The sequence below is a fragment of the Cynocephalus volans genome, chromosome 1, assembly GCF_027409185.1.
Source record: "Cynocephalus volans isolate mCynVol1 chromosome 1, mCynVol1.pri, whole genome shotgun sequence".
Taxonomy (NCBI): Eukaryota; Metazoa; Chordata; class Mammalia; order Dermoptera; family Cynocephalidae; genus Cynocephalus; species Cynocephalus volans.
In genome coordinates, this window is record NC_084460.1 from 51,478,039 (window position 1) to 51,496,375 (window position 18,337).

Here is an 18,337-nt window from a genome sequence, read left to right on the forward strand (position 1 = left end):
AAGTAGACAATATGCAAGAACAGATGGGATATGCGAGCAGAGAGATGGAAATGCTAAAAAAAAGACTCGAAAGGAAATGCTAGAAATAAAAAACACTGCAACAGAAATAAAGTGTTTGATAGAGCTCATCAGTAGACTTGATACAGCAAAGGAAAGAATCAGTGAGCTTGAAAATACATCAGTAAAAATTTCCCTATTGGAAAGGCAAAGAGAAAAAAGAATGGAAAAAACGAGACAGAATATCTGATAACTATGGGATAATTTCAATAGTATAACATACAAGTAATTGGAATACCAGAAGGAGATGAAGGAGAAAACAGAAAAAATATACTCAAAGTAATAGTGGCCAAGAATTCTCCAAAATTAATGACAGACACCAACAACTCCCAGATCTTGGAGTTCAAAGAACACCAAACAGAAAAACTACCAAAAAATCTATACCCAGACATATCATTTTTAATGCATAGAAAAAACAAAGAGAAAGAGAAAATCTTGAAAGAAGAGAAAAGCTTTGCCTTACCTGTAGAGGAGCAAGGATAAGACTTACATCAGGCTTCTCGTCAGAAATCATTCAAGCAAGAAAAGAGTGGAGTAAAATATTTAAAGGGTATGAAGAAAATAACCACCAGCCTAGAATTCTGTATTCACTTAAAATATCCTTCAAAAGTGAGGGAGAAATGACTTCCCCAGACAAACAAAAACTGGAAGGATTGTTGCCCATAGATAGACCTGCTTTGCAAGAAATATTAAAAGAAGTTCTTCAGAGAGAAGGAAAATGACACAGGTCAGAAACTCAGATCTACATAAAGAAAGAAAGAGCATTAGATAAGGTATAAATAAAGGTAAAATAAACTTCTTTATTTTTCTTATTTTAATTGATCTAATAGGTAATTGTTCAAAATAACAATGGAAACAATGTATTGGCTGATTAAAACTTATGGAAAAGTAAAGGGAATGACAGCAATGTTATAAGAGACAGGAGGAAAGGACTGTGGATACTCTGTGTTATGGACTGAATGTTTGTGTCCCCCCCCACCCCCCAAATTCTTATGTTTAACTGCTAACCTCCAATGTGATGGTATTTGGAGATGGGACCTTTAGGGGTAGTTAGGGTTAGATGAGGTCACGAAGGTGAGAGTCTCATAATGTGATTAGTGGTCTAATAAGAAGAGGGAGAGATCTCCCCTCTTTCTCTCTTCCTTCCCATGTGCATGCACTGAGAAAAGTCCATGTGGGAACATATCAAGAAGTCGACCATCTGCAACCCAAAGCGAGAGTCCTCACCAGGAACCCAATTGGCTGGCACCTTGATCTTGGACTTCCAGCTTCCAGAACTATGAGAAAATACATTTCTGTTGTTTAAGCTCCCCAGTCTATGGCATTTTGCTATGGCAGCTTGAGCAGATTAAGACACTTTGTGATAAGATACATGTACTATTCATGAAGCAGTCTAGCATTTTTGGTAATTGGACTAAGAATAATTGTAAATGTATATTACGAACCCTAGGGCAACCATTAAAATCTTTTTAAATAAAGTGTTGTTGATATGTTAAGAGAGGAGAGAAAATGGAATCATATATAATGTTCAATTAAAACCAGAGAAGTCAGAAAAAAAGAAGATAAAAAAGGAAATAAAGAATAAATACAACAAAGGAAAAACAGTTACAAACATGGTAGATATTTGTCCAACTACATAATAATCATTTTAAATGTAAATGGTCTAAATATAACCATTAAAAGACAGAGTGACAGGATAGATTTTTTAGAAAAACAATACCCTATTATAGAGCTAAGTCTGGGTCTGGAGCTCACAGACCCCTTGAGCCCATTCACAAACCCTTCACACCCAGGTCTATGAGCTAGGTAGCCAGCAAAAAGGTCCTTGGAGCCTTGGTTGAAGTAGGAATAGTCTTTATTCAGCACACACACGTCTAAGAGTTAGGCAGTACAAAGCGAAACTCAGCAACTCAACTGCTACTGGCAAAGTCCAAAGAAAAAACTGAAACTGAGCAGCTGCCAGCAGAGTAAACATGCTCTACTTTTAGTCGCGAGCTCTCTGCTGGCCAGCTCTGCTTCACAAACTCAAGAACACACAATAGCAGAAAACTAAGACACATCTGCGCACATGCGCACTAACTCCACCCACACAAAACTTGTTTACAAGAAATGTCCAGGGAGTCTGACTAAATTATCCTATTTTCCTCACACCTGTTATATATTTTCTACAGAAACCAACTCTAAATACAAAACTCAGGTTAAGAGTAAATGAATAGACAAGGATATATCATACTAAAACTAATCAAAAGAAAGCTGGTGTAGGCATATTAATTTCAGAAAAGCAGACTTTGGAACAAGAAAAGATATCAGGGATGTTACAATGAAGATGAAGTTTCCAATACATAAACTTTTGGGGGACACATTTGAACCATAGCAATCAGTAAGGATAGAGTTAATTTGAACAGCATTGTCAATCAACTTGACATAATTGATATTTGTAGGGTACATAATCCAGCAACAGCAAATTATACATGCTTCTTAAGCTCACATGGAAGATCCATCAAGATGGACCACATTCTGGACCACGAAACACATCCTAACACATTTAAAATAATAGAAATCACACACAGTATATTCTCAGAACACTATGGAATTAAACTAGTAACAGGAAGATAGCTGAAAGATCCCCAAATATTTGGATGTAAAGAACACACTCCTAAATAATCAGAGTCAAAGAAGAAATGACAAAAAGTTAGAAAATACTTTGAGATAAATGAAAACAAAAAATACAACATACCCCTTATCTGTGGTTTCACTTTCCACAGTTTCCATTACCTGAGGTCAATCATGGCCCAAAAATATTAAATGGAAAATCACAGAAATAAACAATTTATAAGTCTTAAATCACATGCCATTCTGAGTAGCACAATGAAATCCCTGCCGTCCTGCTCTGTCCTGCCTAGGACGTGAATCATCCCTTTGCCCAGCGTATCCACGCTGTATGAGGGCACTTTGAAAAGTTCATGGAAAAACAGAATTAACAGATAATGAAAATCTTTCCACGAGCTTTTTGAAGTACCCTGATAGAGTTTGGATGTGTTGTCCCCTCCAAAACTCATGTGGAAATTTGATCCCCAATGTGGCAGTGCTGGAAACTGATTGAGTCATGAGGGTGGATCCCTCACGAATGGATTAATGCTCTCCCTGGGGGAGGGGGGATTCATGAGTGAGATCTTGCTCTATTAGTTCCCGTGAGAGCTGGTTGTTTAAAGACCCTGGCACCTCCTCTCTCTCTCTCTCTCTCTCTCTCTCTCTCACTTCCTCTCACCATGTGATCTGCTTGTACCTGCCGGCTGCTTGCCCCTTTCCACCATGAATAGAAGCAGCCTGAGGCCCGTGACAGATGCAGCTGTCCCAGAATCGTAAGCCAAATAAACTTCTGTTCTATATAAATTACCCAGTTTCAGGTATTCTGTTGTAGCAACACAAAACAGATAAAAACATACTCTGTATATGTTACCTGCCCATTTGTTAGTCATTTAATAGCTGTCTTTGTTATCAGATAAACTGTCATAACATTGTAGTGCTTGTGTTCAAGTAACCCTTATTTTTTTTAGTAATGGCCCCAAAGTGCAAGAGTAGTGAAGCTGGCAGTTCGGATATGCCAGAGAGAAGCCATCTAGTGCCTCCTTCAGGTGAAAAGGTGAAAGTTCTCAATCAAATAAGGAAAGGAAAAAATCGTATGCTGAGGTTGTTAAGATAGATCTACGGTAAGAACAAATCTTCTATTCATGAAATTGTGAAGAAGGAAAAAGAAATTTATGCATGGTATATATGGGGCCAGTACTAGCCACAGTTCCAGGCTAGTACATAATAATCATTAAAAGGTATGGATAAGGGGGCACTGCTGCACTAAAACTTATGGGATGCAGCTAGAGCAATGCTTAATAGGGAACTCCATAGCACTGAAATATATACTTTAGAAAAGAAGAGATATCTCAAATAAATAACCTAAGTAAATACCTTAGGAAACTAGAAAGAGAAGAGCAATTTACACCTAGAACAAGCAGATGAAAAGAAATAAAAATCAGAGCAGAAATCAATGAAAATAAAAACTGTAAAACAACAAAGAAAATCAACAAAACTAAAGGCTAGTTTATTAAAAATATCAATAAACCTCTAGCTAGGCTAATCAAGAAAACCTAGAGAAGACATAAACCACCAATATCAGAAATAATAGAGCTGTTATCATTACTGATCCCATGAACATCAAAAGGATGATAAAGGAATACTAAAAAGAATTTGATACCTGCAAATTTGGTAACAATCCCTCAAAAGACACAAATCCACAAGAATAGATAATCTGAATACTTAATCAATATGCCAATTAATTAATATTAATTAATAAGCTTCCAATAAAGCAAGCATCAGGCCCAGATGGTTTTATTTGCTGAATTCTACCAAACATTTAAGGAAGAAATAATACCAATTCTCCATAATCTCTTCCAGAAACTAAAAACAGAGGAAACATTTTCTAACTCACTCTATGAGGCTAGCATTATCTTATTACCAAAATCATATAAAGACATTATAAAAAATAAAAATGACAGACCAATATCTTTCATTAACATAGACTCAAAAATCTTCAACAAAATAGTAGCAAATCAAATCCAACAATGTATGGAAAGAATTACACATCATGACACAGTGGAATTTATTCCACATATGCAAGACCAGTTCAACGCTCAGAAAATCTAATAACATCATCCACACCAACAGGCTAAAGAAGAAAAATCACATGGTCCTATCTGCGATGCAGAAAAGCATTTGACAAAACTCATTCTTGATTAAAGTTGCAATGAACTGAATGTTTGTGTTTCCCAAAATTTATATGATGAAATCCTAACCCCCAAGGTTACAATATTAGGAAATGGAGCCTTTGAGAGATAATTAGGTCATCAGGGCAGAGCCCTCATGATTGGGGATTAGTGTCTGTGATATTGTGAAATATATTTTTGGTCTTAATCCTCCTTTCCTGGCAAACAACTCCTAAAATCCTTAGAATCCTCAAAGTGATGTGTCTTTCTGTATGTTAATTAGTTGGCTGAGGACTGGCAGCTCCTAAGTAGCTTCAGGATGGGCGCTGCTCACCGGAAAGACCAAGGCAGGATTAGAGGGCTGGGACTTTCAGCCCTATTCCCCCAACCTCTGGGGAGGGGAGAGGCTGAAGGTTAAGTTGATCACCAGTGGCCAGTGACTTAATCAATCATGCCTATGGAATGAAGCCTCCGTAAAAACTCAGAAGGACCGGGTTAGGGGAGCTTCAGGATAGCTGAACATGTGGAGATTTCTGGAGGGTGGGGAGAGGGCACAGAATCTGCAAACTTCTTTTCCCATTCCTTGCTCTATGCATCTCTTCATCGGTATCCATTGCAATATCCTTTATAACAAACAAGTAAACATAAGTACATGTTTCCTTGAGATCTATGAGCTGCTCTAGCAAATTAATCAAGCCCAGTGGGAGGGTTATGGAAATTCCAATTTATAACTGTTCAGTCATGTGAGAAACACCCTCACCCGTCCGAGGCCAAAGGATGGACATGGAGACACGAGGTACAGTGAAGCGAGACTTTAATTACGGCCTTGCAAGGTTCGGGTGTCTGATGGGCAGGCACACCGAAAAGGGCTGTAACAAGCAATTTATTTCCTAGTGTGGAAGTCCCTGCCCCTGCCTCCTCATTGGCTGAGAGTACTATGGGGTGCACAATCTTCCCATATGATGTCTAAAAGTACCCCCAATTTACTACCCTCCTGTAGGAAATTTCTTTGTCTAAGGGCTCAGGACAAGCCCATGAAAAAGGCCCATTCAAAACCCTGTGAAAGGAGAAACATTAAGAAATGAAGAGAACAGTAAAGGGCTATTAACTCATTACTATCTCAAGGACAACTTTACCTGTTCAGCGACCCCCCAGGAATGGGCTGGACCAGTCAGACAACTTTTGGGCTGGGCCTGAATTATTTCTAAAAATGAATCAGTTAGATTATTTTCTTATAGTCAGAAGCACACATAAATCCACCCAGGGCTTGTAATTGGCATTGACAGGAGCATTCAGAACTGAATTGGAGGACACCATGCTGGTGTCCAGTGCAGAACTGACCGGTTGGTTGCTGGTGGGGAGAAATCCCCACATACTTCTTGGTGACTAGAGGTCACAGAAGTATTTTGCGTTGTGAGAGTACAGAAGAAACCGAGTTTGTTATTCTCAGAGTGCCCTTAGAAAAGAGATCTCAGAGAGATTCCCCAGCCATTCACCATGTGAGGACACAGCAAAATGACAGCTATCTGTGAACCAGGAAGTGGGTCCTCAGCAGACACCAAATCTGTCAGCACTTCATCTTGGACTTACCAGCCTCCAGAACTGTGAGAAATAAATTTATGTTGTTTATAAGCCACCCAATTTATGTTATTTTTATTATAGCAGCCTGAACAGCCTAAGACAAGAGGTGAACTACTTCAACTTGATAAAAAAACACCTGTATAAAAACCTGACAGCTAACATTACACTGAATAGTGAGAAACTGAATGCTTCCCCACTAACATCAGGAAAAAGGCAAGGATGTCCTCCGTCACTGCTCCTAGTTAACATCATACCAGAAGTCCTAGGTAGTACAATAAGTGAATAAAAGGATACAGAGAAGGAATAAACAAAACTGTTTTTGTTCATAGATGACATGACTGTCTATGTAGAAAATTCACAGCTCCTTTGGAGGACAGCTTGGCAGTTTCTTACAAGGCTAAACACTGGGTATTTACCCAACTGATTTGAAAGTTATGCCCATAAAAATATCTGCATGCAAAAGTCTTAGCAGCTCTGTTTGTCATCACAAACTGGTGGTTATGAAGCAACAAAAATGTCTTTCAATAAATGAATGGATAAACAAAACATAGTACACTCATCCATACAATGAAATATTACCAGCAATGAAGAGAGATGAGCTATCAAGCTACGAGAAGACACAGGTGCATCTTAAATATATATTGCTGAATGAAAGGAGCAAATACTGTATAATCCCAATTACATGACATTCTGTAAAAGGCAAAATTATAGAAATAGTAAAAAGAGTAGTGGGTGACCAGGGCATGAGGGGGAAAGAGGATTGAACAAGTGAAGTACAGGGGATTATTTTTAGGGCAGTGAAACTGTTCTGTAATGATATTATAATAGTAGACACATGACACTGTGCATTTGTCAAAATCCGTGGAACTTTACTGCACAAAAAGTGGACCTTAATGTGTGTAAATGTAAAATAAATGTAGGAGGCTGGGGTCTCCCAGGATGAAATGCAGAATGTGACTGAACAGTGTAACCACTTTACACATGTACAGGACAGCCTCATCGAAAGGGAAGGGTGCCGGCCTACATAACCGTGGAAATGATTGGAGTCTCTAAGGCTAAAGGCAAAGGAACTGTACATAAGCACTGGACTGTAGCTGATAAAATTTCTTCTGTGAGGGTACCAGTTAACAATTTTGATACTGCTATACATGCACACTGGAATTGAACAATTAAGTAAATAGATGATGGATGATAAAAGTCAGTTTCTCACTGTTGGACTTGGAGCTCACAGCTAAGCAAGGGGGGCTAGAAGGACCCACATGGTGGTGGACTAGAGCTGGAGACCTCAGTATGAACCCATGTCTAGTTTCATGTAGATACAGATGGTTACATATAGAAATATTTATAGATATGTGCATACACGTGGGTTAGCATACGCACGTATATTTCCTTACTAGGTCAGCTGAGACAACCTAGAAATGATGACACCCCAATAACAAGCATGCCTAGAGTCCAGACCTTGGTTTCTAATACTGTTCTCCAGTAGGAGGAGCCAGGGATCCTTGGAGAAATGGCTGATTCTAAGACTGGTACAGAAAATATGCAAGATGAGCCTGGAGAATCTTGTAGTGCCAGAAAGTAAGAAAGTACTAAAACAAGCAAACAAACCAGAAAGCACATCACAAAGGGACACAGAAGCCAAGTGGCCAAAGCTGGAACAGTTTTATCAACAAAATATGTAAAGTGATTTTGGACTATAACCCAAAGTATAAAATAAACATTCATGAGTCCACACTGGTATAAATGAATGAACGAACAAATCAATCAATCAATCAATCAATTAATTAATTAATTAATTAATTAATTAATAAGAGACAAATCTCTTGTGCAGAATAATTTCAAATAGTTTATGTGGACACTGCACCCTCCGGCAGGTGGAGCATAACTCTACTCCTTTGGTGCAGGCTATGTAGAGTGACTTCCTTCCCAAGAGTACAGATCGGAAAAGGGGAGAAAAGAGTAACTTTACAGTGGAGAAACTTGACAACCATGACCTTGGCCAAGGGATCAAGGTCAACATCAACAGTGGTAAGTGATGCTGACAGCATGGACCCTGAATATGATGCCATGGAAATGGCACTTTACCTCTGTGGACTTCCTTTCAAAAACCCATAACCCCAGTCTTATCATGAGAAAAGCAGCAGACAAACCTAACTAGAAGGACCTTCTACAAAACACCTGACCAGTACTCCTGTAAACTGTCAAGGTCATCAAAAACAAGGAAAGTCTGAGAAACTGTCACAGCCCAGAGGAGCTAAAGGTGGTATTTGAACTAACTGTGATGTGGTATCCTGGATGAGATCCTGGAACAGAAAAAGGACATGAGACGAACTAAGAAAATCTGAATAAAGTTGGGCTTTAATGAATGACAATATATCACTATTGATTCATTAAATGTACCAGACATATCTTACTAGTTTAAGATGTTAATAATAGGTGAAACTGGATATATGGAAATCCTAGTATCTTCTCAATTTTTTCCGTGAATGTAAAAATGTTCTGAAAATAAAGTTTATTTTTTAAAAAAGATGCAAAAAAGAACGGCCCTCTTTTCTGTCTTTGAATGGGATTCCTGGGGCAGTAGCAGCCACCTTGCAGCCATGTGAGATTCTAAAGCAGAGAACTCTTCTACAAAGCGTCAGACAGTAAATATTTTAGGCTTTGTGGGCCCCGTGGGCTCTTGCATATGCACTCAACTCTGCTGTTGTAGCACAAAAGTCGCCATACACTACAGGTAACTCAACTGGTGTGGTTGTGTTCCAATAAAACTTTATTGACAAAAACAGGCACCTGGGGATTTGGCACATGGGCCCCCGTTTGCTGGCCCAAGTCTAGAGGGACGATGCAAACAGCTCAGGGCCCCAGCAGGGCCCTGACACTCCTTGGAACATCTTCCTTTAGAAATAGTACATTTCCTTAATGCTTAAATAGATCACCATTTATTTATTTTCTGTTACTTGCAGCCAGAAGCCCCCAGACCAATAAAAGCACTGTGCTGGCTCCTGGGCTTGCTCCTCCCTGTTTCCTCCTGGTCCCACTGGGGTGAGCGGGAGAGGGCAGGTGGAAACTCCGTGAGCTTTTTCTGTTCTCAGCTGGACAGCTGGACAAGTACACACCTGTCTATCCATGGAAGATTTTGAGAAAGTTGGATGGGGGGACAGTGTAGGATGGTGGCATAGAGCATCCCAACTCTTACAGACTGTGACGTGGGAGACCAGCTGACTTCTCTGTGCCTCAGTTTCCATGTCTGAAGAACAGGGATATTGTGAGAATAAGAGCAGTTGGGAAGTGCAGGCCCGGTCATTCCTGGGAGCACTTGTCCTCCATAGACAATGGATATGAGTCTGGCTATGACTTTAGGCAGCTCAGTCTCCTGGGAGATGAGCCATGGATGCCATGAGCAGCGCAGTGACTGTGTCAGTAGAGGTGGCACAGAGAAGCTGGGGCATACTGGAAAGCTTCCTGGAGAAGGTGCGGTCTAAGCTGGTCTCAATGCTTGAACCAAGGTCGGGACGGCGTAGGGGTTGAAAGAAGGGGATTTTCGGCAGAAGAGGCCACAGTGAGGACAGTCATGGTGGGAAAGAGTGGAGTGTGCACAGGGAGGCGCCAGTGGGGTGCTTTTTCCTGGAACGCCTGGGATAAATGAGAGAGAGAACAGAGAGGCTCTGCAGGGACTCGTGGGCCTCATGAGATGTCTGTGCTTCTTCCTGAGGCCAGGGGAGCCATGGAGGATTCTAAAGTCCCACCAGGTTTGGGACAGTGGTGGTCATCGGATGGGATGGGAGTCTGGTACAGGCCACATGGTGGACATGCAGGAAGGAATGGACTTTGGCTACTTAGGAAGGTAACTCTCACCCCACAGTAGGTGGGCTGCATGCAGGAGAGGGGGATGGGGTGTCCAGGAGGAGGAACAGGTACACAATGGGGACTCTGGCCAGGTGGACAATGGCCACCACTAAGAGTAAGCTCAGAAATTCCCCCTTTTGCTCCAGCCAGATTCCAGAAATTTCTCAGAAGGAGCTGACTGCTAGGCCTGGTGCTGTATAATGGGGAGATGAATGTCACGCCAAGTGACCTGTTGATTTTCAGGTAACTCTTGGTCTGGACAAGCAAAGATTTTGCATGCCACAGAGGCTCTGGGACCCACGAGAAGGTCCCAAGGACTCCAACTGGGCCACCACCTGGTCTTGATGGCAGGCCTGCCAGGAGTTGGGGGAGGGGCTCCACCTGCCATCTGTGGCCAACACCAGCCTGGGGGCCACTATGGCGAGGACATGTCCTGTCACCCGTGACTGGCACGTAGTCAGTGTGCAGTGCCTGCTCATCAGATGGACTCAACTGGCTCCTCAGTCCCCTTGCCCTGTTACGTTCTGCGGTGACGGATGCGATGCTCCTAAACCAAAGGGAATGGTGCTTATTCACCATCCTGTGGGCTCCTCAGCCCATGCCCACCGCCCTTCCAGGCTGACACGCAGGAGCGAGGCAGGATCTTCTTCCCCTCCAGGGATGGCTTCGCCACACTGTGCAAGGGGCCGTGCTAAGCCCCCTCCCAGCCTTTGCTCCAGTCAGAACCGGTTCATCCTCTCCCCTTTTTTCTCCTACTATCCCTCAGTTCAAAATCCAGCCTTCTGTAAACCACCCCCTGGCGCCTACCTACCTGCCAGCTCTCCCTGTCCTCCCCACATCATGCTGCAGCACCAGTTTCTGGGTCTGCCTCTAGCACTAGAGGGGGTCCTCTGAGGTCAGGGGCTGGGTCTGAGGCACTGGTGTCTCCCAGTAGCCATCTTGGTGATCGGTCCTCAGTCAGGCTCAAAAAAAGATTGGGTGAGTGAAAGCTGAGACCTCCTAAATGAGGAGCTGCCAACCTCAGGAGAGAACTTAGCATTGTGCTTGGTACCTAGTACGTGCTCAGTAAGAACTGATTAGCTATTCTGATTTGGGCCATTACTGTGCAGCTGATTCTGCTGTGTCTGCCTGAGCTCCACACGGTTGGAGGGGGTGCTTGATTATAACCCAAGGCTCCGCTCTCCAGCTGGAAAGGGCTCTCCATCCTTGTGACTGCCTGGGGGAGATGGTTCTGTCTGTGTGCCCAGCCCAGGACCTGCAAACTCACCCAGAAGGTTCGAGGGGCATATGATTATAATATGACAACCCCACCCAGCAGCCTGTGTTATTACTAGGAGTGGCTAATATTTGTGTGTGCCTGACACCCTGCTGGGATCATGTCACAGGCATTTTATCAGACGCCAGGTGCAAGCACCCCACAGGCACCGGCATCAATCCCATTCTATGGACAAGGTGACTGAGGATTGGCTCGGGGAGTGACCACTACCGAGAGGCTCGGACTCTGGAACCAGCAGGGCACAGCACATTAGGTAGCCTGCCCTCACCACGGAGGAGCAATGAGCTCTTTCGTTTATCCACAATTCTTTACACTCTGAAGTTTTCACCACCTGAAAGGAGGAAAAGGGAACAGGGTGCTGACTTCTGCCCTGAACTAGTGGCTGCCGTCTTCTGCCAGAGGTTCTGAAAGCATGTGAGATATTTCTAGGGCTCTGTGGTCAGAAACTTGTGAACCCTGGAGAGGAAACAGCAGCCATCCCTGGGGTTACGGTTCTATACTGGCTGGAATTTTTAAAAAGCCTTGATCAGACATTAAGGATGATCCTATTTAGAGAAATAAATGAGACAGTTTCCATAGCGGGTACTATGGGTGCTCTGTTCAGACCCCCTAGGATCCCTTTAAGGGGTGTATGAATGTTGCTTCTGTGTATGTTGCTTCAAAGGGCTGGTTCCTGGGCGGACCCCTCTAGGGCTTCTGAGACCCTCTCTGCTCCACTGTCATGCACCAAAAGCCAGCAGGGTCTGTCTGTCTGGGTCTACCTTTCTCCTGGGTGCAACCAACACTCCAGAGCTCCCCACACGCTCCCTTGGGATTGGGCTGAGGCTGGACTTTGCCTAAAACTGTCCCTCTTGCTCAGCTTCTCCCCCTCGTCTGTCCTCTTTCCCAACTCCCTTAGCTGTCCCCCCAGGAGCCCATCCTCAACACATCCCTTGCACAAAAGTCCTCGTCTCAGGGTTTACTTCTGGAAGAACCCCACATAGGGCAGTGTCTTTCTTGCAGACCTTATCAGAGCTTCCATCGCGCTGTGGTGAATGATTTCCCAAGAGGGAAGCAAAGTATGCAATGTTTTTGTAAACTCTTTTAACCCCAGTAACCTCCCCTTTTATTACAACCACTGCCTGAACTAAAACAGAGAGGTCAAACGAATTACTGAAGGGTACCAGCAACTCCAAGGGATCGTTTCTTCCCCCGTAAATGCATCCTGGGGTTGTTGTGGAGGGTTGTGGGGGCTCAGGGGTGAGGGATGAGAGAACATCACGGCTGAAGAAGTGAAAAAGCCTCATTCCAAAGAATTGTAAAATTTATTGTATAAGTATTGCAGCTTTTCAGAAAGTCATCATTGCCACTAATGATTACTGATACAACAAGCAATTTCTTCAGGCCTGTGGATTGGCGTCCAGATACAGAGTCTTACACAGCAGCAACGTGGCAGCTGCACTCGGCGGGCCACGGAGAGCTTACATAAGTTTAACTGGAACAGATCTCAGGGAACAGGGCTGCAAAGGAGCATGGTTCCGGCGCCGAGAACACAACGTAAAAGCATTGTAATCAGCACAACGATCATGGGATCAGGCAGGCAAAGGAGAGCGCGGCATGGCCTTCTGAGCTCTATACTACAGCAAAACTTCAAGCGCAGTTTCCAGAAAACAAAACAAAACAAAACATTCTTTCCTTACCATCAGGATGTTTTATGGATCTGGAAGCTTTGAGTTGCACGCAGGAAAAAAAAAATATTCTCTGAAACATACAATTCACAGGGACTCCCAACAGGGACAGGAAATGGATCCGGTTCTCACCCTGCCCTAGTTTTTTGCTCCACGTGGGGAGAGGGGCTGCTGTGAATTCTGTGCACAAACACAGGGCTTTTGGGAACACGGATGGTCCTTAGTGCAATTCGCTAAGTCCATCTGTGTAAACCCAGGCTTTGCAGGAGAAATGATTTTCCTCCGGAGGAAATGTGGTGATTGAATAATAGGGAAACAATGAGAGAGCTGGAGAAAACTGAGCACTGCCATCTTCTCTGAACCTGGGATGGAAACCTGAAACCAACCTGGTCCCCCTCCAACCAGCTACTTCTGAGGACCCCTCCTAACTTCCTCCTGAGGGGTGCTCCAGAGGTGTTTAAAGACAGTGACACAACCACCATCATCTGGAGGCAAGAATGCATCCTGGAGCTCTGGGGTCCAGCAGAAAAGACCAGAGCTGAGCTCTGGCAGGAGTTTCCAGATAAACACCCTGCCGGTTTTCTTGTGACACGCGCCCTGCCTCTGACAAGCCACTCCCTGATGCCCTTCTGCAACTGTCACCACTGGGCATGAAGCTCAGGGACACTTCAGCACTGGCTTGTACTCAGAGGGGTGGGCTCTGCTCTCCAGCCAGCTGGGGTCAGTAACCCACTCCTCTCCTTCTTCCTCAACTCCAGCAAATACAGCAAACACAGACCATACCGTGAGGCAACATGGCTCAAACAGTTTGGCTCAAGGACATTGGGAACACTTCGGCCTGGCTTTCGGTGGATGCCACTCACACAAATGAGGTCTACTTCTAGGTTTTTGACCCAGATGAGAGTTATGCACAGTCCTGGACAAAAGAGACTGGAGAGATGGGAGAGCGACGCTCACCAAACCAGGCACATCCATGGCAGGAGATTGGGGACGTGACAGGGCGATGAGGATGTTTGCAAAGAAGCAGTAGCCCTTTTCAGACCAGGGGAGGGGACACCAGTCCCGAGTGAGGGAGGCGCAGTCTGGGAACATCCCCTGCCCCACGACAAGAGGGTTCCTGCTTCCTCAGTAAGGCACTAGAGACACTTTACATAAAGGAAAGATACGTTGGAAAAATCTTTAAGTGTGTCCCTGTACCTTCAGGACAAACTGTATTGATTTCTCTGCATGACCTCTTAAAAGAATCCTCCTCCAGAGAGAAACAAATTGTAAGCTGAAGACACCATGGAGAGGCAAGTTCTGCTACTGTCAAGGTACAGGAACGTTCTGCCGAGCAGGGCAGCACTGACTCCCGGCTCTGTTGGCCACAGGTTCTTAAAATATACATATATATATATATATATATATATATATATATATATATATATAGTTCAAATGGTCAGAACTTCAAAACTGGTCTCAGGTTTTTGTTTTTCAAGTAATAAAAAAGTTGCTGTTACAAACAATAGTCATTACCTCCCATATCTTTCTTTTATGTTAGTCTACTAGTTAGCATTCCGCCCAAAATGAGGAGACACTTGCCTGGGACAGAAGTGGGTGGCAGTGGGGGTCTGCTCTTCCTGCTGGGACAAGAAGGGTAGCTTTATGGAATGCTAGCAAGTCTGCAGTGGGGAGGAAAGACCTTGAGCTCCAGCCACTGTCCCTGGTAGATCCCAAAGGACCCCACCCCACTCTCTCCTTCTGTCACCTCTATTTATGTGCCCGTTCCCGCTGCCTCTTCATGCACCCACCAAAAGGTCCCGCCAATTCCACACCTATTCAGTAAAAACCTGGTAAACAAGCGTTGAGTCTGACAAACATGCAGATGAAAACACAGATAGATAAAGACATCGAAAGTGATCGTTTCCATGGGGGAAAGGAATGAAAATATAGGAAAGGAGGAGGTAAAGAATTCTGCTTCCAAAGCATGAAGCATGGGTTTGGGGTGGTTTGACTGCTTTTCTCATTTTAACCCTTTCACATGTCCTGGGAGAAACCTGCGCTTGTCGCCTTTTCATCTCAGGTGGTCTGTTCATTGTTGGCCTCTCAGGTGAGACTCGATACGTAAAGGGAAACGGACAGGGACGAAGTCAAATTGCTAATACTTTGGGCCTTTCCTATACGCCAGTGTAATGCACCAACCTTAGCCAATAAATGCTGGAGCCAGCTGAATCGCCACCAGAGCCCTGTGCACGAACAAGCCATCTCACTCCCTCTCATGAGTCCCTGACACTTGCACGGGAGCAGCGGCTACTTGCGAGGAGCACCTTGCTCCTTCCCACAGAGACCTTCATGGTGAAAATAAAAGAGGAGGAAAAAACTCAGATTCCTTCGGTAACAGTTTATTTCGGGAAAGGCAAAACTACCACCTGGAACTTGGTGTCTCTGTGGTAACTTTCCTATTTTGCTTATGATCCAAAGGCTGTTCTGGCCCAGGAGGGGAAAATGTGTCTCCTTCAGTAGGGAATGTATGACATGGCAAGAACCTATCACTAGACAGAAGGATCCACTCTGCAGGGAAAGCGGCCCCAGGGGAAGCCTGCCCTTCCCCGGCCCAGCCTCTCTCCAGGCTCCACAGGGAGCTCACCCCCCACCTGACACTGACTCTGAAATTCGACATTTCTCCCTTAAAGTCTCAATAGACATGATAGAAGTTTCCATCAAACAAGCACTGACATATTTATATTAAAAAATAGTGCAAAATCTCAACATTTATATAAATAACTCTAAACCCCTGCTTTGTAATTTTTTTCTTTACAAGGTAATACACACTTTCTGAGTTGGCACTCAAAAACTGCCATTTTTTTTTCCTCTTCTAGTTCAGAAAACAACTTTTTTTTTAATAGGCCTCTTCTAATACAAAAATACTCCTGCCCTCGCACATACAGTTTCTTTTACTTTATATATATTTATATATATAATATTGCAGATCTTTAAACAAAGATTTTGTGCAAATATGTCTTTAAAGTTAAGTGAAATCATCATAAACAAAAGAAAATAAGCATTCACGCACACAGCTCAACTAGAAACAAAAAAGACTACTGCAGAATTTTTTCCTCTTTTGCCTTCAAGACACAGCTCAACAAAGAAACATGGTTTTTTGCAAGCTTTCTCAGCTTGTGCATTCAGACCAGACATAACATGTAAATATTTATACACGGGAGGTGGGAGAGGATGGCCACACGCTGCATTTTCTGTGTGTCACCCTGCCCTCCTCTCTGTTCTCTTTTAAGAAGTGCGGAGTGTTTTGCCTTTTTACCTAAGGCTGCCCCAGCCCGGCCCCCCTGGGGACCTCTAGAGAGGGTGTCCTTTCTGTTTATCCTTCTCTTTGTTCCAGACGGCTGCGCTCTCTAGGGGGGCGATGTGTGCATGGTGAAGCCGGGTCCCCTCCAGCAAGGAGGGTGGCCCGTTGCTCTGCTGGTGCGGGAAGGAGGACCTGGGGTAATGACTGATGACCTCGCTGTAGGTGGGGGGTGGCCCCTCCATGCGCCCGCCGTTGCCGTAGCACGTGGCACTAATGCCCGAGTTACTGCTGGGGGGGCAGGGGCCGCCCAGCATGGTGCTGTCCATCAGGTCGCTGTCGAAGATGGTTCTGTTGGGGGGTGCGCGCACTGACTCGCGGTTCAGCTCCAGCTGCTGCTCGGGGTCCCGCAGCTGGAGGGTGCAGGGGCCCTGGTAGGGCGGAGGCTCCTCCCCATCTGACAGTGAGATGGTGGGGGGCAGGTCGATCTCGTGCTGCAGGTATGGGTACGTGGGCTGGAAGCGGTGGAAGCGGTCCCGCTGGGCAAAGGGGGGCACGGTCAGGCGGTCGGCAGGCCGAGGCGGGGCATAGACCTGTGGCTGGAAGGAGCAGAGCAGAATGAGGGAAGGTGGCTGTTTCAGATCGGGTCCCGCAGACTCAGAGCCTGAGGCAGGGATTGGCTGTGTGCCACTCTGCTCTCTGCGGAGAGGGCACGAGGGCAGCAGAACAGGTCGGGGGAAGGAGTGGAGCGAGGATGTGGTCTAGCAGGGGTCCCGGGAGTGTGAACAGCTCCCCAGAGTAGCAACACCCTCCTTGCAATGGGGGCAGCCTGTGTGCTCCCATGCTGCAGCAGCCTGTGTGTCCCCATGCTGCAGCAGCCTGTGTGTCCCCATGCTGCAGCAGCCTGTGTGTCCCCATGCTGCAGAGAGCATATAATCTTGAGCAAAGAGGATCCCAGGAGCCAAGGAGAACTCTTGAGGGAAGGGCAGAGGTGTGAGCCTTCAGCAGCAGCAGCTTCCAGCAGTCACGGGAGGGGGCGGGGCTGGGGCAGGGGAGGCAGTGTTGGGTCTCACCTCTGGGATGCCAGTGCCCGACACTGTGCTCTCCGATGGCCACAGGCATCCTTCCTGTATGGGGAGGAGAGGGACAGGCGGGGTCAGTGGGGTGGGCAGAGGTGGGAGAGCAAAGGGTCAACCCGGCTTCCACCCTGAGAACTTTCATCCTGGAATTACAACGTGATTCTCTTCACCCACTTCTCTTCAATTCCACCCCGGCCACCCAGCCCTGACCCTGGAGATTTCTCGAGGAAACTGCCTCCTCACTGGTCTCCCAGCTCCCATGGCTGTCCCCTGAAAATCTAGCCTCACTTTCCAAAACAAACATCTAAATTGTGGGTCTGCCTTCTCCAAGTCCTCTGGCTACTTTCCCTGGACCTTCACTGGCTTATGACGAAGCCAGCATGATCTTGCCCGCCCGGCCTCACGCCACCTGCCCTGACCACCTGCACGCTGTGTGGCCTTGGGCAAGTTCCTTAACTCTGATGCTGCAGTTCTTTAATCTCAAAATGTGGATAATTATATCATTTGTCTCATGGAGTTGCTGAAGACCTTAACAAGTCGAATGTAACACCCACCTGGAGGGCATGTGGCCCTTGGGGAGCGTATGAAAGTGTTGGGTGCCACCGCTGCACTCCCTGCAGCCACACTGACTGGACATCCAGTGTCTCAACATGCTAAGCATGTGCTGCAGGGCCTTTGCACCCACTGCCCCTGCTGCATGGCTGGCTCCTTTGACTTTCAGTTCTAGTGTCTCCCAAAGACTCTCTTTGACACTATTATCTAAAGGCCCTCTTCCCATGAACTCTCCTGTCACC

General features: G+C 45.2%; 1 protein-coding gene across 1 annotated transcript in view; it reads right to left on the minus strand.

The window, feature by feature from the left end:
* Positions 1-12,842: 12,842 nt before the first annotated feature.
* The window catches only part of PMEPA1 (prostate transmembrane protein, androgen induced 1), a 59,491-nt gene continuing 53,996 nt past the window's right edge, over positions 12,843-18,337 (minus strand). The window contains exons 3-4 of the mRNA XM_063109523.1: positions 17,538-17,591; positions 12,843-17,063 (exon numbers count right to left, since the gene is read on the minus strand). Of these exons, the coding sequence (XP_062965593.1) occupies positions 16,518-17,063; positions 17,538-17,591 (600 nt within the window). The 3' untranslated portion in view covers positions 12,843-16,517. The remainder of the gene's footprint in view (positions 17,064-17,537; positions 17,592-18,337) is intronic.